Genomic DNA, 22103 nt, shown 5'->3' on the forward strand with positions numbered 1-22103 from the left:
CGATTGGTGGTAATTTTCGGAGTGAGCCGAGCAGTATGTAGTGTAGGCTTCTAGAAGGGTAGCTGCAGATCTAGCAGCAGATCTATACTGTTATCGGGCGGCTCTTGAGGCTGGGGACTGTTGATTGTCGTTCTAAGGCGGAATGGAGACTGCGGAATGAATGTAAATGTTGGCTCTCGAGTCAGCTCTACTCAGCATGGAACAAAGGAAGGTTGCTGAGCCGCAACACACGACGTCATTCGCAGGATGTTTCTTGGATGGGCATGGCCTCTCTTCGCCCGAGTATGATGCTGTTCTTGATATTCGAAGGGTTTGCCATTGCATAAATATAGCAGTGATGCCAGTTCGCCAAGCGGTCCAGAGATGGTGATGTTAATCTGAGATGTTCTCCAATTGTGCCCAGGTACCACCTAGACAACTAGACTAGGCGTTTACTACCCCGCATTGCCACCGTCTTCCAGCATCCCTTTGCTTGGAGCCTGAGCTTAACTTAAGCCCAAGAGAACCCCCCCACTTCCCCAGTGCCCAGAGCCCAGAGCCCACAGGACCCTGCCAAGTTCTCCAAGGCTCTTGGAGGCGACCAACTGCACTTGTAAGTGGAGCAAGATGCCATCGCTCTTCAAATCCATATCCAAGGCCAAGGCCAAGTCCAGCGACAAGCAGGACGACGCCCCTGCTCAGCCAACCAACCGACCCAACAGCAGCGTCGATGATGCTCCTCCAGCATACTCTGCCGTCCAGCCTGGACAGCCTGCACCTCCATCCGACGCTCCCGATGTCGACATAACCGCCGCCTTCTCGAACCTGTCCATCTCGTCCACGCCCCAGGACCCCACTGTCGAGACATGCCTCGCCCACCTGAAGCTGCTCTACGCCCTCCAGTCCCTCAAGGAAGATGTGGGCTACACGGATGGACTGTGGAGCATCTGGGACAGCCGTGCTGACGACCCCGATTCCGACATTGACGCAGAACTCCCTGCCGACTCCGTCCCTCCTCCTGCTGCTGCTACTGCTGCTGTCGCCGCCGGCCACAATGGCTCGCAGGGGGAGAACAAGATAACGTCCGCCGACGCCAGAAAGATCCGCCTGAGCAAGATCAGGGAGAAAAGATGGGCCCTCTTTATTGCTCGTGCTGTCGACCGCTACGAGGCTTGGTGGAATGTGTTCCCAAAGACAATGCTGAGGGAGGCCGATATGAACGACAAGTCGGGGGCAAAGTACCACGAATTTGTGGGCGAGACGGCATACCTGCGTTGGACACAGGAGATGCTTCCCCCGCTTGATGTGTTGATGGTGTAAGCCCCCCCCTTTTCGCCTGTCTTGTTGCTTGACTTCAAATATGCTGACCTGACCTGACCCGACCCAGCTGGCACGCCCACATGCTCAACCCACGGGCCTTCCTCGAAGATACCCTCCGATGCGGTCTTTCCTCTCTCTGGGCCACTGGAATGCCCTGGGCCGTCGTCTCGTCCGCCATCGACAACGAATTCAACTACAACGTATCCGACGAGACGAAAGCAGCTTGGGTGGCCAGCACGGGGCGCAACTGGGATAATGCGGACGACGCCATGGTCAAGCACATCAAGTGCCCCGCCTGCCACGTACCCATAGAGCATCCCTGGACCACCTGCGGCACAGACGAAGCAAATAAGACTTTTGTTTTCAGTGGCTTGGTAGGCTCCGGATACGGTGATGGCAAGTTCCAGCGTTCGTGTCCGTCCTGTGCCATCCAGATCGACAAGGAGCTGCTGTCCGTTGCCAAATTTGCAAAGGACGTCCAGTCATTGGTGATCGACTCGGTTCCAATGCCCGGTACTATTCTCGATCCTATCAAGGGGAGTCCAGAGCCGGTCCCAACAGACCTTCGTGCTACCTACTTCCCTCGAACATTTCCCAATAGGATGATCCGAAAGAAGCTCATAGCTCAGGTTGTCGACCTTATCCAACCAGGTTCCAGCCCTCGTCCCACTATGGAGAACGTGCGCGACCTGATCGAGACGGTCCTTCGCAGCAGTCACGCCCTACAAGATATCGAAGGTCGACCCACCCACGGCCCCGGCAGGGTTGGGAGGGAAGCCAAACTTTGCGTCCGTAAGATGATGTCTCGCTACTGGGAGAATTTCAGTCCTTTCGCCTTGGACCTCAGCGGCGCTGTAATGAGGCAGGGTGTCTTCACTAGCAAGATGTACCAGATCGACTGGCTTCATAGCCCTGCGTCTCGCGAGACCATGGCCCGGCTGATCACAAAATACAAAAGATTCGTGTCCCTCATGGTGGAACACCCCACCAAGACTTGCGTGCCGACCCTGGACGTCGACCTCGCATGGCACACCCACCAGCTTTCTCCCTCCACCTACTACCGCTACACTACGTCAGGAACGACCAAGTTCATCGACCACGACGACAAGATCGATGAAGACAAGCTGTCGGACTGTTTCGCTTGGACGGTGAAGGCATACCAGGCCAAGTACTCGGCCGTTTACAGCGAGTGCACCTGCTGGTACTGCGAGACTATCCGGTCCGACAACATCAACTCAGTTTCACGCGTTCTCGGCGTGGGGAGCCAGGACAAGGCCGCTGAGAGTTTCCACACCTCGGGTCAGGCCCAGTTCTGCCCGCCCGACAAGAGCGCCCACATCTCCTCCCACAACGCCGTGCGCGCCGCCACCGACATGTCCTCCACACGGGACAGGCTCGCAGCCTATGCCCGCGACAGGAAGTATCGCCAGCTCGAGCTCAACTACGAAAAAGCCCGCCGGCGCGCCGAGAAGAAAGGCCGGAAACTGCCGCCTCGTGACGAGTATTATGACCACTGGGGGTACTCGTACTTCATGTACAGTCCCTTCATCTACCCCATGTACTTTACGCCGGGCATGTACTATGGCTGGGATCCCGGCTACGTCAGCTCCGGCGGATGTGACGGCTGGGCCAGTTGCGCTGCTGGCAGCTGTTCCGGGGGTGTTGCGGCTGGGGCCTGCGGCGGAGCTGGGGGTTGTGGTGGAGCGGGGGTGAGTACCTTCTCTCCCAACCTCGATTCTTGTCTTGTCTTTTATCTTGCCTCTCTGCCATGTTCTAATACTGACTGCTCCGCGACAGGCTGGTGGTTCTACTGGTGGATGTGGAGGAATCGCAGGCGGTTGTGGGGGCGGAGGCGGCTGCGGAGGTGGTGGTGGTGGAGGTAAGTTCGCTACTCTTTGCGTGCATCTGATTCAAATGCTGACTTCTCGTCCAGGATGCGGCGGCGGCGGCGGCGGTGGTGGCTGTGGAGGTGGAGGATGTTAAGAACTTGGCTGAGACTAAATGCTCTAGCCTGAAATTCCTGTGATGTCCGTGAAGTTGAAATTTGTTATAGCTACATGAAGCGGCAGTCTTTGAATCGAATAGCGCCCAAATCGATCTGTTAATTCTTCACGTCCTTACAATGGAATGTCCAATATTGCGCGCCTCTTGCTCGGTGAGACCATGTCAGGAAGATGGATTTGTGCATTTCAGGCCTGCCAAGGTGTCTGGGTCTCATTCCCAGCTCGCATCCATGTACAGATTACACGAAAGACATGTTTTACGCTGATCTCATCGATGGAAAGCATTCAGCATTTAGCATGGCACTGCAGCGCAGAGGCTCGCTGACCGACCTCGGACCCTTCGCCGAAAATATTCTCCGGCGCTGCTCAGTCTTGCAAGTTGAGTGCAATTACGCATTTAGACCGGAGGATCTTTTGGGTGAGTCGTTCGTGAACTCTCACTCCCTGAAATGACAGATATCCTTCTCAAAGTGACGGGGAATTCAAGCTCAGTCAGCTAGAAATCCAAGCTCATTGAGCTGGGAATCCAAGCCCGTTCAGCAAAGCAGGCAGAGCTCTCGCGGTCGTCGGTTTCATCCCGTGCTTCCAGTCGCCCGCGCGGCGTTATGACCGGCTTTGGCCCGGTGCCCACCCGTGCCGCCAAGCGGCTGCAGACGTGCGTTGACTGCAGGCCTGTTGTATAAGTGAGGAGCCGGCCGAGCTCGATCCCCGGACAAACAATGTTCACCAGGAGCGAACGGATAACGAAGTCGCTCTGCACTCCTTAGCAATGCCGCTTTTGGAAAACCCATCATGCATCGCCAACGTCCCATAGCTTGTCTCTTCAGCCACCTCTCAAGGCCCCTCACCAAGCCCGTGCCCCAGCATAGCACGCACCTAAGGTCCCTCGGCTCCACATCAGCGCGGATGGCCTCCTCATCGCGCAAGCAGAACTCGCTCCCGGCGGCCTACTACCGCGGCGGGACGTCCAGGGCAGTCTTCTTCAAGCAGGAGGACCTGCCCAGGAGCAGGGATGAGTGGGCCGCGCCGTTCCTGGGCGTGATCGGGAGCCCGGACCCCAACGGGCGCCAGCTCGACGGCATGGGCGGCGGCATCTCCAGCCTGTCCAAGATCTGCGTGGTCGGCCGGCCGACGCGCGGGGACGCCGACGTCGACTACACCTTTGTCTCGCTCGGGGTCAAGAACACGCACGTCGACTACTCCAGCAACTGCGGCAACATGTCGTCGGCCGTGGGGCCGTTCGCCGTCGACAGCGGGATGGTGGAGGCGCCGGAGGGTGCCGTCGACGAGTTCACGGTCCGCATTCATAACACAAATACCGGCAAGATCATCCACGCCAAGTTCCCTGTCGCCGATGGCGAGGCCGTGGCCCACGGGGACTTCTCCATCGACGGCGTGTCTGGCACCGCGGCGCCGATCCGCCTGGACTTCATCAGACCGGCTGGGTCGCGCACGGGGAAGCTGCTGCCAACCGACAACGTGACAGACGTGTTCGAGGGGGTGAAGACGACCTGCATCGACGTCGGCAACCCATGCTGCTTCGTGCTTGCCTCGGACCTCGGTGTCGACGGGCAGCTGAGCCCCCAGGAGATCGAGGACCATCCCACCCTGACGCACACCCTGGACAAGATCCGGCGGCAGGTCGGCGTCCGGATGGGGCTTGCGGCTTCGCCGGAGGAGGTGCCTGGCAGTGTGCCTAAGATTGCCTTCGTCTCTCCGAATCCAGACTCGGGGGAGAGCATAGTCGCCCGTGCGATGTCTGTTGGCCAGCCTCACAAGGCGGTCCCCGTCACCGTTGCGCTGGCTATCGCGGCGGCCTCGAAGCTACCTGGTAGCACGGTGTCCGAGTGTATGAGCTCGGTGCCTGGGGAGGCAGGGCTGGTCATTCATCATGCGAGTGGCACGTTGCATGTTGACGCGAGGTATGATGGGGAGGGGGAGCTTGAGAAGGCAACTGTATTCAGAACAGCGAGGAGGCTGATGGAAGGTAGAATATTCTGGAAGTAGTCTTCATGTATAATTTAGAAGGATATATGCCTGCCAATGTGATGCGATCATGTCCCAAGTGCAATTTCTGTACGAGCAATTCCAAGGCAAAACAATGTGAAGGTCACAATGAAACCTGCGATGGCAAAACCACTTTGGATGTCGGCGCGTGCCGTTGACCAAGCCACGGCAAAGACAAGGGCACAGATAAATCCAACACAACCGTAGGCGAACAGTATAGTCCAATTCACCCCCTCGGTGAAGTGCACTCCCCAGCCCACGGAACTTCCTTTTATAGGACAGGCTTCTAGTCTAGTCCGGAGCTTCTTTGGAATCTTATCGTATATGTCCACTCCGACATCAGCGTGCTCGGGATGTTCGAAGTAATGCATGAGAAGATTAGATCCAACTGGCGGGTTGTGTTTTGCTGGCCGAGGATCATAGATGTAATTGTGTCTTTCCTCTTCATCGTCTTCTCGGTCCGGTACGGAAGGACTCCTGTGAATGTCCACCAGCTCATTCTTGTATACTTCGAACTAAAACGATCTCTAGTTAGTCTTCCTCTTTGAACGGCTCTCTCAGATCTCTCAGTTATTTTTACAGCCGTCGGAGCGTTGCTGAACAGCTAGGTTAAGAGACCTAGGATACACTACCATGGTAGGATAATGCAGAAGTTTGGGTCAGCGATGCCTACCATGACAAACTCGAGCGAAACAAGCCGGCGAAGGCTCTCGGTCGATATCCGCTGCCTCGATTTACGCAAATCGGCCCACTTTCTTCTCAGCAACAAAAGTAATTGCTGGTCAGATTGAAGGCTGCATGTGTCGAGTTGGTGAAGCTTCCTCCCCCATCGCATAAATGGAAGACACAACAAGACAAAGTTATGACCCACGCGAGGATTTTCTGTACCTTCTTGACATATACCTAACTCCATGGAATCCGCACCACGTCTGGTCCATGGAAGACGCGTATCCCTTGGGCTTCCATTAATCAGCTGTTTGCAACGACTGACCAAGTTAAGCCAGATATTCTCGCGTTCGGGCCTGTCGTTGATGGCCGGCGGGTCAAAGTCCTCAGGCTGCAAGGTCACAGGGTGTCCGCCAGAGTAGCTGGAGAGGATTGTTTTAAGATTGTCAAGCGCGCCTGGTTGAAATTCGACATAATCATCGTATAGTTTTCGCCCACATCTCTGACGATTTTTCAAGCTAGTTTAGCATGCTTTCGTTTAATAGTGGACGGCTAGTTTGGAAAAGGAAGATGCACGTTGAGACGCTGTAAGAAATGACTTGGATGGACTTACACATTCGTATCGCAATCTCGTGCTTCCCGGTAAGAGCCGAGGCTCACATATTGATGAGACTTTGTTCACAATGGAAATTTTCAAGGAATTCAAGAACCCTCTGATTCCTCCATAATCCACCGGATCTTCGAGTCCGATGAGTAGCTTGATATTTGCTTGGAGCGAGAGAATCGGGTTCATGGTGAACAAGAATTGTTCGATATTTTCATACATGAAGTCGGCATCCCTTAAATCAAAGTCGTCTTCGATTTCAAGGGCGGGGTTCATTGGGACGATTTCATGATATATCTCCACGTCTTCTGCGCAGCTGCGTATGACATGATCTTGGGCGTTCCATATGTTGTGCGCGATGCGTGACCGTGAGTTTCGAACAAAACGTGCCGCAGCAAAGCAGGGCAGGGCATCCGGAAGGTTGGATGTTTTCATTTTTTGAGACACCACAGCCAAATCCATTGCGTAGCGCTCCAGTAGCCGCTCGATGACGGATATAGATCTTTTCTTTGACTTGCAACATCCGACAAGCTGTGGCCAAAGACATCCCAAACTCTGAAAGATCGTGATATTGCGAGTAAAATCCTCCACTGCTCGTGCGCTTGGGTCAAGGAGAGCTGAAATGGAGGAAAACTTGCTGATGACAGGCTCGGAAATAAATATGTCTGTATCACCCGAGTCCACGGCATTGCTTTCGTTTTTCGAGGCCTGGCTGTCTGAAGACTTGGTTGTCTGATCATTAGTCCCTTGCAGTTATTTTTGAATACCAGAAGTCCTCGAACTCACCCCAACGGTCAGTTCTTCCTTCTTGGACGATTCAGGGTCCATCTTTAGCTCGCTTTGAGGGCCCGCGGTGGTGTCGTGACGACCACCTCCCTTTGAAGACCCCTGTGCGTGAAGAACAGCGATCCTGTGACCAGCCTGACTACCTGAGCAAGGTCTATGGCCACAGTTGATGCACGCGGGGGTGGTCTGGTAATTCATGGCACCAGCTCCACAATAGCAGCAGTCCCAGCTGAATACTCTGTTCCCTGTCCTCCTCTTCCCCCTCTCCGTGATAGGGCTCTCGTAGACTCGACAGCCGGACATTGCTCCATCTAAGCAGTACACTGCCCGAATTCCGGGTATTTATGGACGTATAAAAGCAGCTATAAGCCGAACTCGATGTCAGAGAATACTTATCGCAAGAAAAGAGGGGCTTTTTCTGCCACATCAGTCACGAAGACAGCCTGCATATGCAGAACGCCGCAGCCGAGGAAGGACCAATGACAACAGACAATCTTTGACATACACCGCATGTGATTACTCTACCCGATGGCCGATTCAGCATATATTCCATAATATTCCAAAGTGCACTTGTCGCAGTCTTAATGACCAGGAATTCTCCCGTTTTAGGACCGTAGTGTACTCCAGTCATGTTCTACCCAGATATGTTGGGGAATAGTATTCGAAGAATTGTAGTCAATTTTACCAGGCACTTTGTTACGGACGAAATTGAAGTAGTTGTTGGGGTATTGAATCTGTGTTTCATCAGAGAAGATATTGCGCTGTCTCATACCTTAAGGTATCGTTGAGTATGCATTTAGAGCCAGCTGACCTCCCAAGTGTGCATATAACACGTTGCTGCCCCCAGGAATTTCTCCCTTCTTGATCATATCCATCATGCCCGCTAGGCTCTTTCCCTCATATACTGGATCCGTGATGAAAGCCTCTGTGCTGGCACCAAATTTGATGGCCTCGATGGTCTGCTCATCCGGAATGCCGTACGTGCCAGCGTGATACCTGTCCACCAGCTCGACGTCCTTCTCCGTGATGTCGTCCTCCGAGAGACCAATCTTTGCGGCGGTGAACTTGGCAATCCTCAGGACCTGGTCAAACGTCTGCTTCACCTTGGCACTAGCATCGATACCGATGACCCTCCTAGGCTTACTCCCATTCTTCTGAGCCAGCTTGAATCCAGCAATCATGCCGGCGAACGTGCTGCCTGTGACAGCGCACACCAGGACGGTATCAAAGAAGACACCGAGTTCTGCTTCTTGCTGTTCCACCTCAAATGCCCATCGTGCAAAGCCCAGACCGCCGAATGGATGATCACTTGCGCCGGCGGGGATGTAATATGGCTTCTGTCCCTTGCTCTCCAGATCCTTGGTGAGATTCGCCAGGGTAGTCTTGTGCTCAATGCCAAAACCACTGGGGTCCAGATGGACATTCCCGCCCATGAGCCGACTCAGCTGCAGGTTGCCGACCTTCTCGTACCCAGGGTCCGTCCAGTCGACCCAGTGCTCCTGCACAGTGGCGGCCTTCAGACCGCTGGCGACGGCAACAGCTGTGACGGCGCGTGTGTGGTTGGACTGGACGCCGCCAATTGAGACCAGTGTGTCGGCGCCCTGCGAGATCGCCTCGGGGACGAGGTACTCCAGCTTGCGGACCTTGTTGCCGCCGAAGGCCAGCCCTGAGTTCACATCCTCACGCTTGGCGTAGACGTTCACCTTGCCGCCGAGTGCTTTTGAGATCTTGGGGAGAGCCTGGATTGGCGACGGTCCAAAGGTCAGGGTTGACCGTGGGATGGAGGCGAAAGGCTCCGGAAGTGTGACGGTGGTGGCGGCCATGTTCACTGAGTCTCGCTGTCTGATAACTGGATTTTGTTGTAGTAGTGCAACGACAATACTTGCCCCGATCGGTCACGATGGACGTCTTGGTGTCGCTGTCTGGTTATGTACATGAGATGACTTTCCAAACGCACTTCTTCCGATCCGGCATCGGTCCGGATAACAACGGCCGGAGAGACATCCGTGACATCTCACTCCCTTGCTCAGCCATCTTTACGCGACGTGTAATCGGCCGGTTTCAAAATTTACCAACACATGTACAAATCGCCCACCACCTTGACCATTCAGAGGTTTCCCGCGGGAAACTGGAGAGGCTTGAGGGGCGCCATTTCTCAGTTCCCCGCAGGCCGGCCGCGGAACTCCACCTTTATCGCACGGTACCATGCAGTGATATGCACATCTCGACCCATTACGAAACCCTTGGCAGTGGCAGTGGCTTGTAAATCTCATAAGCAGGCAGTCAATAGTTAGTAGGCAGTCTGGCAGTCTAGTCATTCAACTGGCTAATATCCTGGACTATTCCCGATCACTGTTGTGACAAATCGACCTTACTCCACCAGAATTCGCTTTCCTTTCTGCCCCACTCATCCTCTACAAACTTGGCCGTTGTGCCCAGATCACCGCCTATGAGCTCCTTGTTGCCCAGCCCAAACGCCAATGATTTGGGTATCTCTTTATTGTAAGGCTCCCACTTTGGTTTTGGTGCACCAGCATTCGGATCACCCTTTGTGATAAAGTTGGTGACATAGGAATTGATCGTCTTGGCCAGCTGCGCCTGGTTCTCACTCACGGCGACCACTTTTGGATCACAGACCTCATATCTCATGTTGTCTGCGTGCTGTGCACCGTTGAGGACCGTCGATATCGCAGCCCATTGGTACAAGTAGACGGGCACTTCGAGGCTCGCAAACTCAGCAGTCTGTCGAACAGGTGCCACATAAGCGTAGTGTCCGTAGGCAGCCTCGATTCGCTTGTACTGAGCACCGACACCGTCCCGGTCTTCTTTCCATGGGGATTCGGGAATCTTTGCGGGGTCTGGGTAGAGCTCGTCGATGGTGTTGACGTCTTCCTCCGACAGCAGCGGCAAAAGATCGCGGAAGAAACCCGTGAACTCTTCTGATGTGCTCATTGCCTTGTTGACATACAGACTTCCTTCGTTCCTCTGGAAACCTGTCATGATGGGGACTTTGTGCCACTTCCCTTGCCGCCATGTCTCGAGAGGAGGCCTCGGGATGATTTCGCCATCAATGACTGGCTGGAATGCCCATTTTAGGCTGGGGTTGTATTTAGCAAAGACCGTGTTCTGTGCTTCCTGAACCTTCTCCGTCGGCAGAGACCGCAGGAAGGAGAAGATCTCGTCCTCAGGCAGATCAGCAGGTACACCTGCTGCAGCAAGGTAGTCTTTGAATTGTGCCTCGTGAACAGGAGCGTCAAACGGTCTGACAGCGCGAGATGTTGGTGCACCGGACTCGATGATGACCCTGTTGAACAAAGGTTTGACACCCTCTTTGTAGTGCATGAGGTGGTGACCGATCGAGTGCGCACCAGCACTCAGTCCGAAGAGCGTGACGTTGTCCGGATCTCCTCCAAACGCATTGATGTTCTCCTGCACCCACTCAAACAGTACAATTTGATCCTTCAAGCCCAGATTCAGCACACCTTCCTTGGCGCTCACTCTGCTCGGCAGAAAACCCAAAGATCCCACGCGGTAGTTAAATGACACACAGACAAAGGGCTCTTCAGACCAGCTCATCATCGATGCCGTGTTGTGCATGCTTGAGCTTCCGCGGTTGAAAGCCCCGCCATGAATGTAAACGGCAACTGGCAACAATTTTCCATCGTGAGATGCGCTTCCAGATTGACGAAACACGTTGGCCGTAAGACAGTCCTCATTATAGACAATCTGCGGTCCTGATGGATCTGGGATCAGCAGCGGTTTCCCCGGTGCTGCTGGACCGTACTTTGACGCGTCAAGAACATTTTCTGGACTAGGCGGCAGCTTCTCTGCTGGACGAAATCTTCGGTCGCCGACTGGTGGTATAGCATAAGGGATGCCGAGGAACGCATCGACTGCGCGTGGACGGTGAGCTTTTTCGTCCTTGGGGTGGGTGATGCCAACGACCTTGCCCTGCTGGGGCAACTGGACCGTTGGGCGGGAGGAGTCGACTTGCAGCACCATGATGAGAGCGAGTCGTGCACACGTGATGCAGTTGACGTCTATCGGTGCGTTCTTCTCACGAACCTTACCGGCGTCGTCTTTCTCGGCATAAATACGGACTTGAGAGAGGAGACGCGATGTCGGAGTGTCGGAGCCGAACCGGCAGGGGACCGGCATCACCAACCCGGAAGCGCTATCTCCACGTTCTGGTCACCTGCGAGCCCAGATAAGAAGTGCCGAACGGGGACGGCCGTTATCCCCCAGGACGTAAGCCTATCGTGTGGCTTACCAGGACGCGTCCGAGGTGTGCTCCACAATACGTGAATCGTTCAGGTAAGGAGAACCTGCACCAACAGAGGCCAAATGCTGGTTCATTGTTGAATCCAGGTTGCGGGCATGGTGCTCGTTCAGCGGGCCACGCAGTTGGGGAACGAGGAAATCGGGGTAGGCATGGCCGAGGTGCTCGCGTGTGTATGTCTATATCTACTTCGATGTAGTACTCTATGTTCAGGGGGACTGATCGGGTACCGGGATGCTGGACTGCAGGCTACTCACCTGTTACAACATCTTGTACGCTTTCTTCTACGTTTCCCATTCACAGGGCGCCTCGGGTGTCGGGTGCGGACGAAAACAACCGAAGAAAGCCTCTTGAGCACCGTCCGCATTGAATCCGCCACTCGGTTCGCTATCTATCGCGCCGCCTCTCAGATAGATATTCTGAGGGAACCCTGCTTTCCAAGACCTAGGTGGATACCAAATTGATAACAAACGTGGGCGCCCATAGATTCCTAAAGCTCCGGCGGCAGCTTTTTGATAACGGCAGCTATTCATTGTGGTATTTACAGGAGTGCTTGTAACATAGTTGTCTTTTCGACCCGAGTGCACGGCGTCAGGTCTTTGTTTCTTTCCCAGCCACTTCATCATCGTCTCAGCAGTATGGCGACTCCAGACGAGAAAATCGCTCCCGAGAAGCAGCCTACCACCGTCGAAGGTGCCGACGACAATGTCTCCATCTCACGGATCAAGTCAATCACCCAGGGCGAGATCGTCTCGCTGGATGCCTCCGAGGTCTTCCTCCGCGAACACAATTTTTCTGACGAGTATCTCGCCGAGCTTCTGGCCGATGCGGACAAGAACAAGCGACTCGTTCGAAAAATTGACATGATCGTCCTGCCACTCCTCGCTGGCACCTACGTGCTGCAGTACATCGACAAGCAGGCCATGTCCTATGCCGCCGTCTTCGACCTTTTTAGCAGCACCGGTATCACGCAGGACCAATATGCGTGGTTCACTTCTATGTTCTACCTCGCCTACCTAGTCGCCGAGTATCCTTGGATGTGGGCGGCCCAGAAGACACGAATGGCCAAGATCGTGTCTGCCTGCGTGGTCGGCTGGGGTGCAATATTGATGATCACGGCGGCATGCCACAACTTCGCTGGATTTGGAACGTGCCGTTTCCTATTGGGTATCTTCGAAGCTCCAATCACAACCTGTTTCATGATGATTGTTGCTATGTGGTAAGTACTTGATAATCTCTAAGTTCGAAGTTTTCAGAAGCTAACATTTCAAAGGTATACACGCCCAGAACAACCATTCCGCGCTGGTGTCTTCTATTGTTGTAACGGATTTGGTTCGATGATCGGCGGCCTTTTGACCTATGGCATAGGACAAATCGAGACTTTTCCTGTCTGGAAGGCCATCTTCCTCCTCTGCGGCGGAGTCACAGTCATATGGGGCATTGTCATGCTACTCTTTCTGCCCGACTCCATCCTGACCGCAAAGCGATTTACCCTCGAAGAAAAAGCCTTGCTCATCGCACGTGGCCGACTTGCCAAGACAGGTATTCTCAACAAGACAATCAAATGGGCGCAAGTTGGCGAGGCCTTCGCCGACCCACAAGTCTGGCTGCTGTTTTCCTTCGTGCTCTTTAACGAGGTCATCAACGGTGGCTATGCAAGCTTCGGAAAACTCATCGTCAAGGGTCTCGTCACAGATCCTCTCAAGACAACCGCCCTTGGAATTCCGCAAGGCGCATTCCAAGTCATTTGGATTCTATCCGGCACCTACATTGCCTCCCACTACAAGAACCAACGGACCACCGTGATGGCGCTGTACAACATACCCACCATCATCGGTGTCAGCCTTATCTGGAAAATGGACCGCTCCGATTATGCCAACAAGATTGGCGTGCTGATTGGTTATTACATCTCCGGCTCCTACGTCGCTTCGCTCGTCCTGGCTCTGCAGATGCCCTCTGCCAACCTGGGAGGGTATACTAAGCGCACATCATCGTCTGCGCTGGTGTTCTTGGCATACTGCGCTGGAAATGTCATCGGCCCACATGCGTTCTTACAGCAGGAGTCGCCCTACTACAGAACGGGCTGCATCGTGATTCTGGCCTGTGCTGTGGCGCAGGTATGCTTGGCTTTGGGTTTGAGGATGTTGTTACAGATGAGGAATAAGAGGAGAGATGACGCTGCTGCGGCGGCGCAAACTCAACATGACGACGCCTTTGATGGTGCCGATGCAACAGATTTTGAAAACCCTGAGTTTAGATACTTACTCTAAGTTGATTCGTTACAGACGAAAATGGGTTGGTCTTGCCTGTATGTCGGCGCCGATTCGCCGTGGCGGATGGGAACATGTATATCATCTCTTAGTATTATCCAACTACTAATATCACATTTGTACTCCGACCTCTTATTACAATTCAATACTTGAGGCTTTAAAGGCCTAAACCAGTCGCTACTTTCCGACGCCTGAAATTTGTATCGTCGAAGGGAACCTGCGTATCCCCTACTCATCAAGCATTACCCAAGATATGCTGCCCTCACTTGGGGATCCTAGAACCAGCTCCCAGTCTATGTCGTCTTCAAAATCGAGAGCCCGCATCTCATCTCGCCGCTGATTTGTGTTTTTCCGCTTCCGATCAGCCTTGTAACTGATCGTGTAAGTACCCTCATCCCGTCGAAGCGAATCCATTGTGATGTCCGCATCCTCGGCTTCGTAGTCATCCAACAAGCTTTGGCTAACCAAAGCCGCAAGCTGAGCATCCCAGAGATCTGCCTTGCAGTCATCCGACGGCAGAACTACGTTCTCTGACACCGCTAGCTCACATCCCTCGTCGATTGGTCTAGTTGTTGATGCCTCCCATTTGCTCAGCCTCTGACTCCTGACGTGTTTGCTCTCATCCTGTTGCTTTTCCTCTATTGCCTGCTCAGTCCTGGCCGCCCGACGGCGTGTCTCATCCTTGGCGGCACTGTTGCTTGGCTGTTCGGGACGGATCCGAATCATTTTCTCCGGTTTGCAGCCTCTCCGGCCAACTAAACAAGTTCCTGGCGGGGGAAAGTATCGAGGATAATAATCACGGAAGATACTCGGAGCCCACCGTTTGGGCGGTCGGTGGTATGCATTTGGGAACTTAGCGGAGGTCTCCGGGTGGCAATGTTGGCAATCTTGTCTGTCACAGCTTAGACCGTAGGTTTTAGGATAAAGAGGCATGGCACGACATATTTTTGGACTGTAAACGGTTCCTTTGAAAATGTACCCATTTGTTTTTGGGAGCTCTGTTGGCTGTTGTCTTTCGTCCGTAGTCGGCTCGTGGCACACTGCCGATGGTATCGGATTCCAGCGCGGCATTGTGGGCAGTTCGTGCAGATTGGATGATAGGGGAGATGGGCAAGGTGATCTGTCTATCGCTCAGCGATGGATGGACTTTGGCCATATTTAGTACCAATGCGATTCTGTATCAGTGTCTGGCTCTCCCATCAATCCTAATTGTGAGTCACGCCGCGCATGGGCATTCTGCGAAGCCGCTGTGCCACAGCAACACGAACCCGGGATCGAGGTTACATCGGGGTAAGCCACATTCCTACCGTGTTGCCAAATTTGGCATCGTCTACCAGCTGCGCTATGGCGATGTCAGGTCTTCATCGTGTTATCAATCACGCTAGGAATATTTCAGTTAGTGGCCTGCTAGAAACTGAATCCATCGACGGGAAAGTACCCAAAAGTGAGAAGGGGCCAAGAAAAGACAAAGACGATGAATCAAGCTTTCCAACTTCTTTGGTGGTCGATCAAAGCCTTTCTCCCAAACATCGACCTGAATACAAGTCAACAGTTGGTATCCTGCACGTATTTTCGTCACAGCGTATGTGACACCCTCACCAACACAGAGCTGGGAAGGGCCTTGTGAGGATTTGTAGTTGTAAGAAAGTTGCTCCATATTTCTGTAAACTTGAGTTCAATTTACTGGTGTCCTCCACCGAATGTAGCCTATCAATTCGTGATCCCAGCTTGTAACATCTCAGATTCCCAAGATCGCCGGTCCCCACGAGCCCATCGTAAGGCCAGGCCACCTGACCTCACAGCCATGTGTCCGAAAGCTTACAGCTCAACCTCCCTCAGCAGCGCGAGTCGCCAAAGCTACGAGCCCGACCAAGCCTCCACCTATAGTCAAACATCCCCTCAACAAATTCATTCGTTTCCACCGCCTCAGTAGACGCTCGACCTCAGCCTGATCCACCTCGTCCGTCAACTTCAACCCATCGAAAGTACCCAGTAGCACACGGTTGACCCGCATCATAACGAGTCTCGTCCAAAGGAATGTGGAAAATGTGAGGCCAGCCGCGTGAGCCAAAGCTATCTGTAAACCGTACCTTTCTCCTGCAAAGAAGTAGGCGGATAGGCCAAACATAGCAGTGGCGAAGGCAGTCAAAGGCGCGGTAATCTTAGTGCTTCTTCGATAGAATTGAGAGAAAAGTTGGGTACTTTTGTCGACGGGAAGCTTATAAAATGATGGCATCGTGAGAAGTGATGCGCCGAAGTGAAGACCCGAAACCAGAAGAGAGGAAGAGATGCCGAGGATTAAACTTGTGTTACCCACAGCCATGTTGCGTTGGTCATAATTCACCAAGGCCGACATCTCGAGGGAAAGGTATGGTAATTTAAGGCGTTCTCGTGAATACTGCTGTAACGGTCAGAGGTGCTATGGAACGAAATCGGGGCAGCGCTGACGGTCAAGGTTTGCTTCGGTTCGAAACTATTGATTGTGCATTGATTTCTGTCTGTTGTCTGAAAGGGGCTTAAATACCTTGGTCGGCTCCTGTAAACTCCGATGCCCATCGGCGGCTAAGCAAAAAGCTGACATCCCGCGTCCGACTTAAGTCAGCTGCAAGATGTGTGCTCAGCTTACAATGAGGTTCCCTCCCCCAACCAGATCTGATCCATCACTAAATGAAACTCCGAATCATCTCGGAAACGTTGAGATCTTCAGACTAGCTGTCGAAGAAGATCTACACAGCTATACTTCTGTCCATTTTGCCTCAATAGAAGTGAATACGATGCAGTTGCCGGGGGATTCATTGCAAGGAAAAAGTGAAGAGGAAATAAGTTCATGATGGCCCATAGTGCCATCGTCTTGAAAATTTCGTTAGTTGACAGACGGCATGGTCAGCACACAAGTGAAGATTGGTGACCTGCAGTGACACATGCATCCTGATTCGACTGCTTTACTAACTCACAACATGTCTGCAACGTAACAGAACGCTATGTAAATCGACAATCTAGCCATGGTATCCGAACATGCCCTCCCAGTGCAACTGAACCCGCGAAATTGGGTTGAACACAAAATTTTCAAGCCCCACGCGATGTCCTGATTGCAAGTAATCTCTCACCTCGGGCTGAAGTTGTTCCATCTTCATGGTTCTCACCACAGCATCTCGATTTGCTTCTCTCCTTCGAGCCACTCGATTCCAGACATCAACAATATCGGGCGATGGTACTGATTCCAACCCGTCCCGAGTGGTACGCCAAACGATCATGGGCGGGTCTTGACCTACGTCGGCAAAAAAGCTGCAAGAACTCCCGTATTCAGAGTACCAGATCTCCAGAGCCTCGATCTGAGGCATTAAAGACCAGGATACGACAGAAGCGATCCGGAGTAGCTTGTTGATCTCATCCGCGTTGCCCCTCCATAATGTTTCCGAGGTTAAAGCCAATATTCGCAGGCTGCGCCAGTGCCTCGTAGAGCCATTTTGCCCGACTTGCTTCCCGTAGTCCGCGCCATCAAATGCCGTCCAACGTGTATTACCAGCATTGCGTTCGTACGGTGCAAAGAAGTCAGCAGCGTCGATCATGAAAGATACCGCGAGAACCCGTAGCTCGTCTAGTTGGCGGCTGGCCAAACTCAGCTGTTCCCCAAGCCAAGAAGTCGTGTTCGCTAGGCGGTCACAGTGAAGAGTTCGGTTTGAATCATGATAGATGGCCAGTTGTTTCATCGAGGTTGGCAGACTTTTCAAAATGTGAGACGCCATATCTAACAACTTTCGTTAGCATCCATTGAAATGAGCTGCTGATGTGGGAGCAACCTTGTTGGAATGCCATGCGGCAGCAAGTACAGGTTTCGAGCCATTTCTCCCAGCGCCAGAATACCAAGTTGGTCAGGGACCGAGTTAGCATCCTCTGCAAAGCTTCAGTGGAGTATCCACGATAGTACTGCCTCCGGATGAGTAGCCCAGTTACCAAGGGAACTTTTGGCAGATCGCATGCAACCCATCCCTTTTCAAGCCCATAATCACGGGAGTCTAATCTGAGTGGCCGCGTACCAAATGCGCGCGGCCTTGCGTCTGGTTCTGGTGACGATAGGCGTGTACAAAATGCCCAGCCATGCGATATGTCGAGTTCCCTGTCTCTTCTTTCCCTGAGGTTGGTCATATATGGTTCATAGTAGTCGGTTATGCAAGTGGGAATATCCTCAGCATATACATAGGGGTACCCGGTCTCCAGGCGGAAGTCTTTGAGATAGTGCATTGTGTCACTCGGTGAAAAGGCACAAAGCTCCAGTGTCAAGCTTCGACGGGGGTTGAGATGGGATTCGGAGCCGTCCCAGGCTGAGAGAGCAGCGAGGAGGTTGAAGACCGATTTAGTGAATTGGGCATCGTTCCTATATTTGTGGTCAGCTAATTTGTCAGATCACCATCAAGCTGCTCTGATTCATGTCACTCCGCCAGGATCCTATGAAAGCTGTGTTCCGCCGCAATCAGCTGTCACGGGTGCAGGTCAACGAGGACCGCAAAACACTATTAGGGTTTGTCTGTCAGTGACCTACCGAATCATGGTATCTTCGTCTTCGTCGCGGTTGCAAACTGTGCAGTCGTATTCATCTAGCTCTATCCGCAAGACGATATGCCTGATGAGATTTAGGCGACCATGCACAGCAGCAGGGAATTGGTCCAGGTCGGTTCCCGAAGAATTGAGAACAAGCTGCTTGAAAGTTATGCTCTCGAAAAATGATTGCCATTCATCAGAGACACAGGCGTAGTTGGACAATCTATATGCCTGATCAGCCGCTACGAGTTCAAAGATGTGCAGCTTCAGTTCAGCTGGCAGACGCGCCTAGTGCGCCATCTGATTTTGGTACTGGTGAGTGGGCTTCGGCTTGGAAGAGAATATTTCTGTAATAGAAGTGGAAACATGCAAGTGGATGTGAAAACATTGAGACCGGATTTCGAGGTGACCGAATAACAAAGCGCGCCACCCAGGTAATTTCAAAGCCATCGGTGGTGCATCCTTCCCAACGAAGGGCGCTCTTTCCTTCAGAAATCCTATCCTCTGACAGCATTTTTCGTATCTTTAGGTCATCGAACCTTCTCTAGATCCAGTCTGGCCTTGCTTTCGGTTTCTAAACTCATAATGGTGTTGACCAGAAACATTAAGTAGGTAGGTCCGGTGACTGAGAAAACAAGGAAAGCATCAGACAAGTAAGAACGACTAACAGGTTTCAATCGATCAGGATGGCGCGCTGTGGTACATAGTCAAGTGCAGCCTGTAATACCACTTTGGTGATACATGAGCCATTTTAATGGTCTGGTGGCAAGCTCTGAGAGAGTTGTGTGAAAGGCTGGATGTTTGCCTGCCCAGTTCGCAGTAGAGGCACTTGAAAGATGCATGTACGCACGCATGTCATGAATCCCACACACATTACCTGAAAAGATCTCGAGTACCGGATAAATAAACAGGTAGCCAGAACAGCTTGGCGTATCCAACCACATGGCTCTCCAGTCACGGAAATGGCCAGTCTCCAACGTGATGCCGTCTCCTTCCGTCAGCCTTACTGCCGACCAAATCCCTCATTGCGCAGCTTGTTATACCGGTCGTAGCATCCACGTTCTGTCCTATCGATTCGTCTCTGTGTTCTTTCCATTAGCGATGATCCCATGAGTTGCCAGATTTGATGCTAGTGCAGCTCACCGCGATCTGATTGAACTCCATTCCCTGCCGCCGCAATCTCCATAAGACCACTTCCTCCTCACGAGTCCACTGCTGGCCACGTTTCTGTCCGTCATGTTAGTAGGGGAATAACATTGAAATTATGAAGAATCAGTTTACCTTGGACCACGGTCTCGACTTTCCGTGCAAGCCAGAAGTATTTGGCTTGTTGACAGGCCGGAAGCTGGTAAGTGGCAGTTCGGGGCTCTTCTGGAGTGGTCTCTGGTCAGCGGCTAGTATCTTACATATGATTATCACCATGCACTTACCGGAATACTTGGAGTCGGTTCATCAATGAATGGAAGAATGCAGAGCGACAAGCAGCCTTCGTGTGTCTCCCTCAGAAACCGCTTGGCATGGTCTCTTGCCCGCTGGATTTCTGCTTCTTCCTGGTCGGCCGTGAGGATGGTGCGAACCTCTCCACAGCCAGGGGTCGAACACTCAAAGTCGGGATGGTCAACTTCCCGCTTGGTCATGAATCGAGTGGTAGAGCCGCAAACATCTTCGGGCGGGCAGTGGCCGCAGCAGATCTCGTCCGAGTAGATGACTTCTTCGCCAAGTCCGCTTGGCTCCTCACAGCCCGGACAGAGAGGGATGATGTGGAAGCACATTACTGTCTCAAAGAAATACGAGGGATGATGACTTTGCTTCTGCGCTCAAATTAGAATTCCAAGAAAATTCTCTAGCAATGATAGGTCAAGAGTTACGCTTCGGTGGAGGACAGACAATTATGTCTGGTCCCTCCAGGTTTTGTTTTTCAATCGCAGAAGAGGCATTAAGCTAGATCATGTTGATGTGGTATTTTGAGGCCCATTTGGTTTGTTATGTCCAGGTAACCATCCATAATTTGACCTTCATTGTCCAAAATGCTCCTTGGTTTCTTTATCGCCTTGGCTTCGGTGTCTTTGAACCAAATACTAGGAACAAAACTCCATGAAAGAGGAAGATGAATTGCTCCAAATATGGAATCAAATCTTCTTAGTGAATTGAATCGATGAAGGAGAACATCAGCAGACATTATTGCCTCTCAACGCTCCATTCTGAGCACGTGAGGAGTCCCAAGCTCAATGAGAGTACAGACGGCGAGTCAAAATGAATGGACAGTGTTCTTTGGAAGCGAAGCTCTTTAGGTCAAACCCCTACCTATGGGCATTCAGAGATGCCACCAAAATGGTACATTTCTAAGTTCGAGGCCGCCATGCTGCTTGTAACGGTCCAGCAAAACCAACGGCGATGTACAGTCGAATGACATAGTTGGCTCATCAATATATTAAGGACCACTTGAGCAAGCCTTCGAGGGATTGCATAGTCAGGTAGGATTGATTCTCTCGGTTTCTCCATTTGTCTCTCCACCGAGCCCGCTGGGTCTCTTGGCTGTGGTTCTATGGATCCAGAGGTTGATGTGCCTTATCCCAGCATTCGAGTGGCCCAATTCGGTGGAGCGTGTGAGCGCCACCTTGTCTGCGACGACTTGTCTTCATCATATCTGCTAAGTTTATACTTTCAGCATCGTCTGAGTCTCGGAATCTCAATAAGTTGGTTGGAAGTGACATCGTGTAAGAGTCAAGTCTCTTTAATGCCATATGTGGTTTTTGCTGACATCACTCTGGGCTCATGATAACAGGTAACGAAATGCTGCTAGGCAGGCTTGTCTAGAAGGATGGTTGAGAGATTATCAGTACAGAGTATTCTGGTCTTCATCAGCTTTGGCGAAATTTTTATGTGCTCTTCTCAGCACGGAACCACCCATGAGACTACATAAAGACTGGTGAGATCTTGTTTTTGCAATGTAGACGTGCTTCGTCAAGTTGGCTCTTCTTCAGGTTTCGGAGACCGCCCGTGTGTGGTTCTCAGCATTTTACAAATTTCAGTGAAATAAATGGGGATGGAGTTTATTCGGTAGAAGTCCTGAGTCATCTGCTTGACCTCTGAGGTCACTTTTGAGGCTGATAAACGCAAACCAGGACCATTCTTTTTCCACTGTCTCCGCGTCATAGCTTTGCCCATCAAAATACTATTAGCACCGTTGAGCAAACTCTCCTAATATCCTGTGTATCCAGCAACAGCAAGCTCACACTTCCAGAAAATAGTGCCCAGTCCTCAAGCCTTCCACGCGGTTACCCGTGTTTCCGCTTCTAGCACTGATCTGAGCGACTGTGCATGGGAGAACCTTGCGCAACGGCCCCGCATCCGAGATGTGGGGTGGGAGCTTAACTTAATCTCGAGCCCCACGGCAGACGTCAGACCGGCTTGACAATATTGAGGCTCGTCGTCTCCCTTCTCGATGCGTCTCCTTGGCGTATCGAGCGCGTTGGCAGATTGCTCAAGCCCAGTGAATGCTGTGGTCTCTCTACCGACTCTTCCGCTGTCTTGATGAATAGAAATGGCATCACCAGTCACCTTACATCGACGCATCGCTCGAGTGCTCGCTGATTCCCCTCGTACTATCAAGTGCTCTCGCCCACCTTCTCCGCCTCCGAAGAAACTCC

General features: G+C 52.4%; 8 protein-coding genes across 8 annotated transcripts; 3 read left to right on the forward strand and 5 right to left on the reverse strand.

Annotated features, from left to right (window-relative positions):
* Nucleotides 1-606: 606 nt before the first annotated feature.
* On the forward strand, nt 607-3282 carry J7T55_002424 (yfw family protein 5; the record flags this gene model as incomplete). The annotated part of the gene is made up of 4 exons (XM_053137496.1): nt 607-1295; nt 1367-3008; nt 3097-3178; nt 3233-3282. The coding sequence occupies 4 exons, from the start codon at nt 607-609 to the stop codon at nt 3280-3282; spliced, it is 2463 nt and encodes an 820-aa protein (XP_052998295.1).
* An 812-nt stretch (nt 3283-4094) lies between these two features.
* J7T55_002425 (uncharacterized protein) lies at nt 4095-5309 on the forward strand (the record flags this gene model as incomplete). Its single annotated transcript, XM_053137497.1, has 1 exon — nt 4095-5309. One exon carries the CDS (start codon nt 4095-4097, stop codon nt 5307-5309), a length of 1215 nt encoding a protein of 404 aa, XP_052998296.1.
* Nucleotides 5310-5937: 628 nt separating this feature from the next.
* Nucleotides 5938-7407, reverse strand: J7T55_002426 (alpha/beta hydrolase fold-1; the record flags this gene model as incomplete). Its single annotated transcript, XM_053137498.1, has 4 exons — nt 5938-6060; nt 6301-6431; nt 6636-7311; nt 7366-7407. The coding sequence occupies 4 exons, from the start codon at nt 7405-7407 to the stop codon at nt 5938-5940; spliced, it is 972 nt and encodes a 323-aa protein (XP_052998297.1).
* Nucleotides 7408-8138: 731 nt separating this feature from the next.
* On the reverse strand, nt 8139-9188 carry J7T55_002427 (1-aminocyclopropane-1-carboxylate deaminase; the record flags this gene model as incomplete). The annotated part of the gene is made up of 1 exon (XM_053137499.1): nt 8139-9188. The coding sequence occupies one exon, from the start codon at nt 9186-9188 to the stop codon at nt 8139-8141; it is 1050 nt and encodes a 349-aa protein (XP_052998298.1).
* A 526-nt stretch (nt 9189-9714) lies between these two features.
* On the reverse strand, nt 9715-11721 carry J7T55_002428 (triacylglycerol lipase; the record flags this gene model as incomplete). The annotated part of the gene is made up of 2 exons (XM_053137500.1): nt 9715-11539; nt 11636-11721. 2 exons carry the CDS (start codon nt 11719-11721, stop codon nt 9715-9717), a joined length of 1911 nt encoding a protein of 636 aa, XP_052998299.1.
* A 561-nt stretch (nt 11722-12282) lies between these two features.
* On the forward strand, nt 12283-13914 carry J7T55_002429 (major facilitator superfamily transporter; the record flags this gene model as incomplete). The annotated part of the gene is made up of 2 exons (XM_053137501.1): nt 12283-12863; nt 12918-13914. The coding sequence occupies 2 exons, from the start codon at nt 12283-12285 to the stop codon at nt 13912-13914; spliced, it is 1578 nt and encodes a 525-aa protein (XP_052998300.1).
* Nucleotides 13915-14142: 228 nt separating this feature from the next.
* On the reverse strand, nt 14143-14640 carry J7T55_002430 (uncharacterized protein; the record flags this gene model as incomplete). The annotated part of the gene is made up of 1 exon (XM_053137502.1): nt 14143-14640. The coding sequence occupies one exon, from the start codon at nt 14638-14640 to the stop codon at nt 14143-14145; it is 498 nt and encodes a 165-aa protein (XP_052998301.1).
* Nucleotides 14641-16910: 2270 nt separating this feature from the next.
* Nucleotides 16911-20225, reverse strand: J7T55_002431 (uncharacterized protein; the record flags this gene model as incomplete). The annotated part of the gene is made up of 8 exons (XM_053137503.1): nt 16911-17662; nt 17952-18289; nt 18455-18741; nt 18848-18957; nt 19497-19534; nt 19597-19680; nt 19754-19824; nt 19884-20225. 8 exons carry the CDS (start codon nt 20223-20225, stop codon nt 16911-16913), a joined length of 2022 nt encoding a protein of 673 aa, XP_052998302.1.
* Between the last annotated feature and the right edge of the window lie 1878 nt (nt 20226-22103).

Source organism: Diaporthe amygdali (assembly GCF_026229845.1).
Source record: "Diaporthe amygdali strain CAA958 chromosome Unknown NODE_3_length_2959817_cov_65_330692, whole genome shotgun sequence".
NCBI classification, from domain to species: Eukaryota; Fungi; Ascomycota; class Sordariomycetes; order Diaporthales; family Diaporthaceae; genus Diaporthe; species Diaporthe amygdali.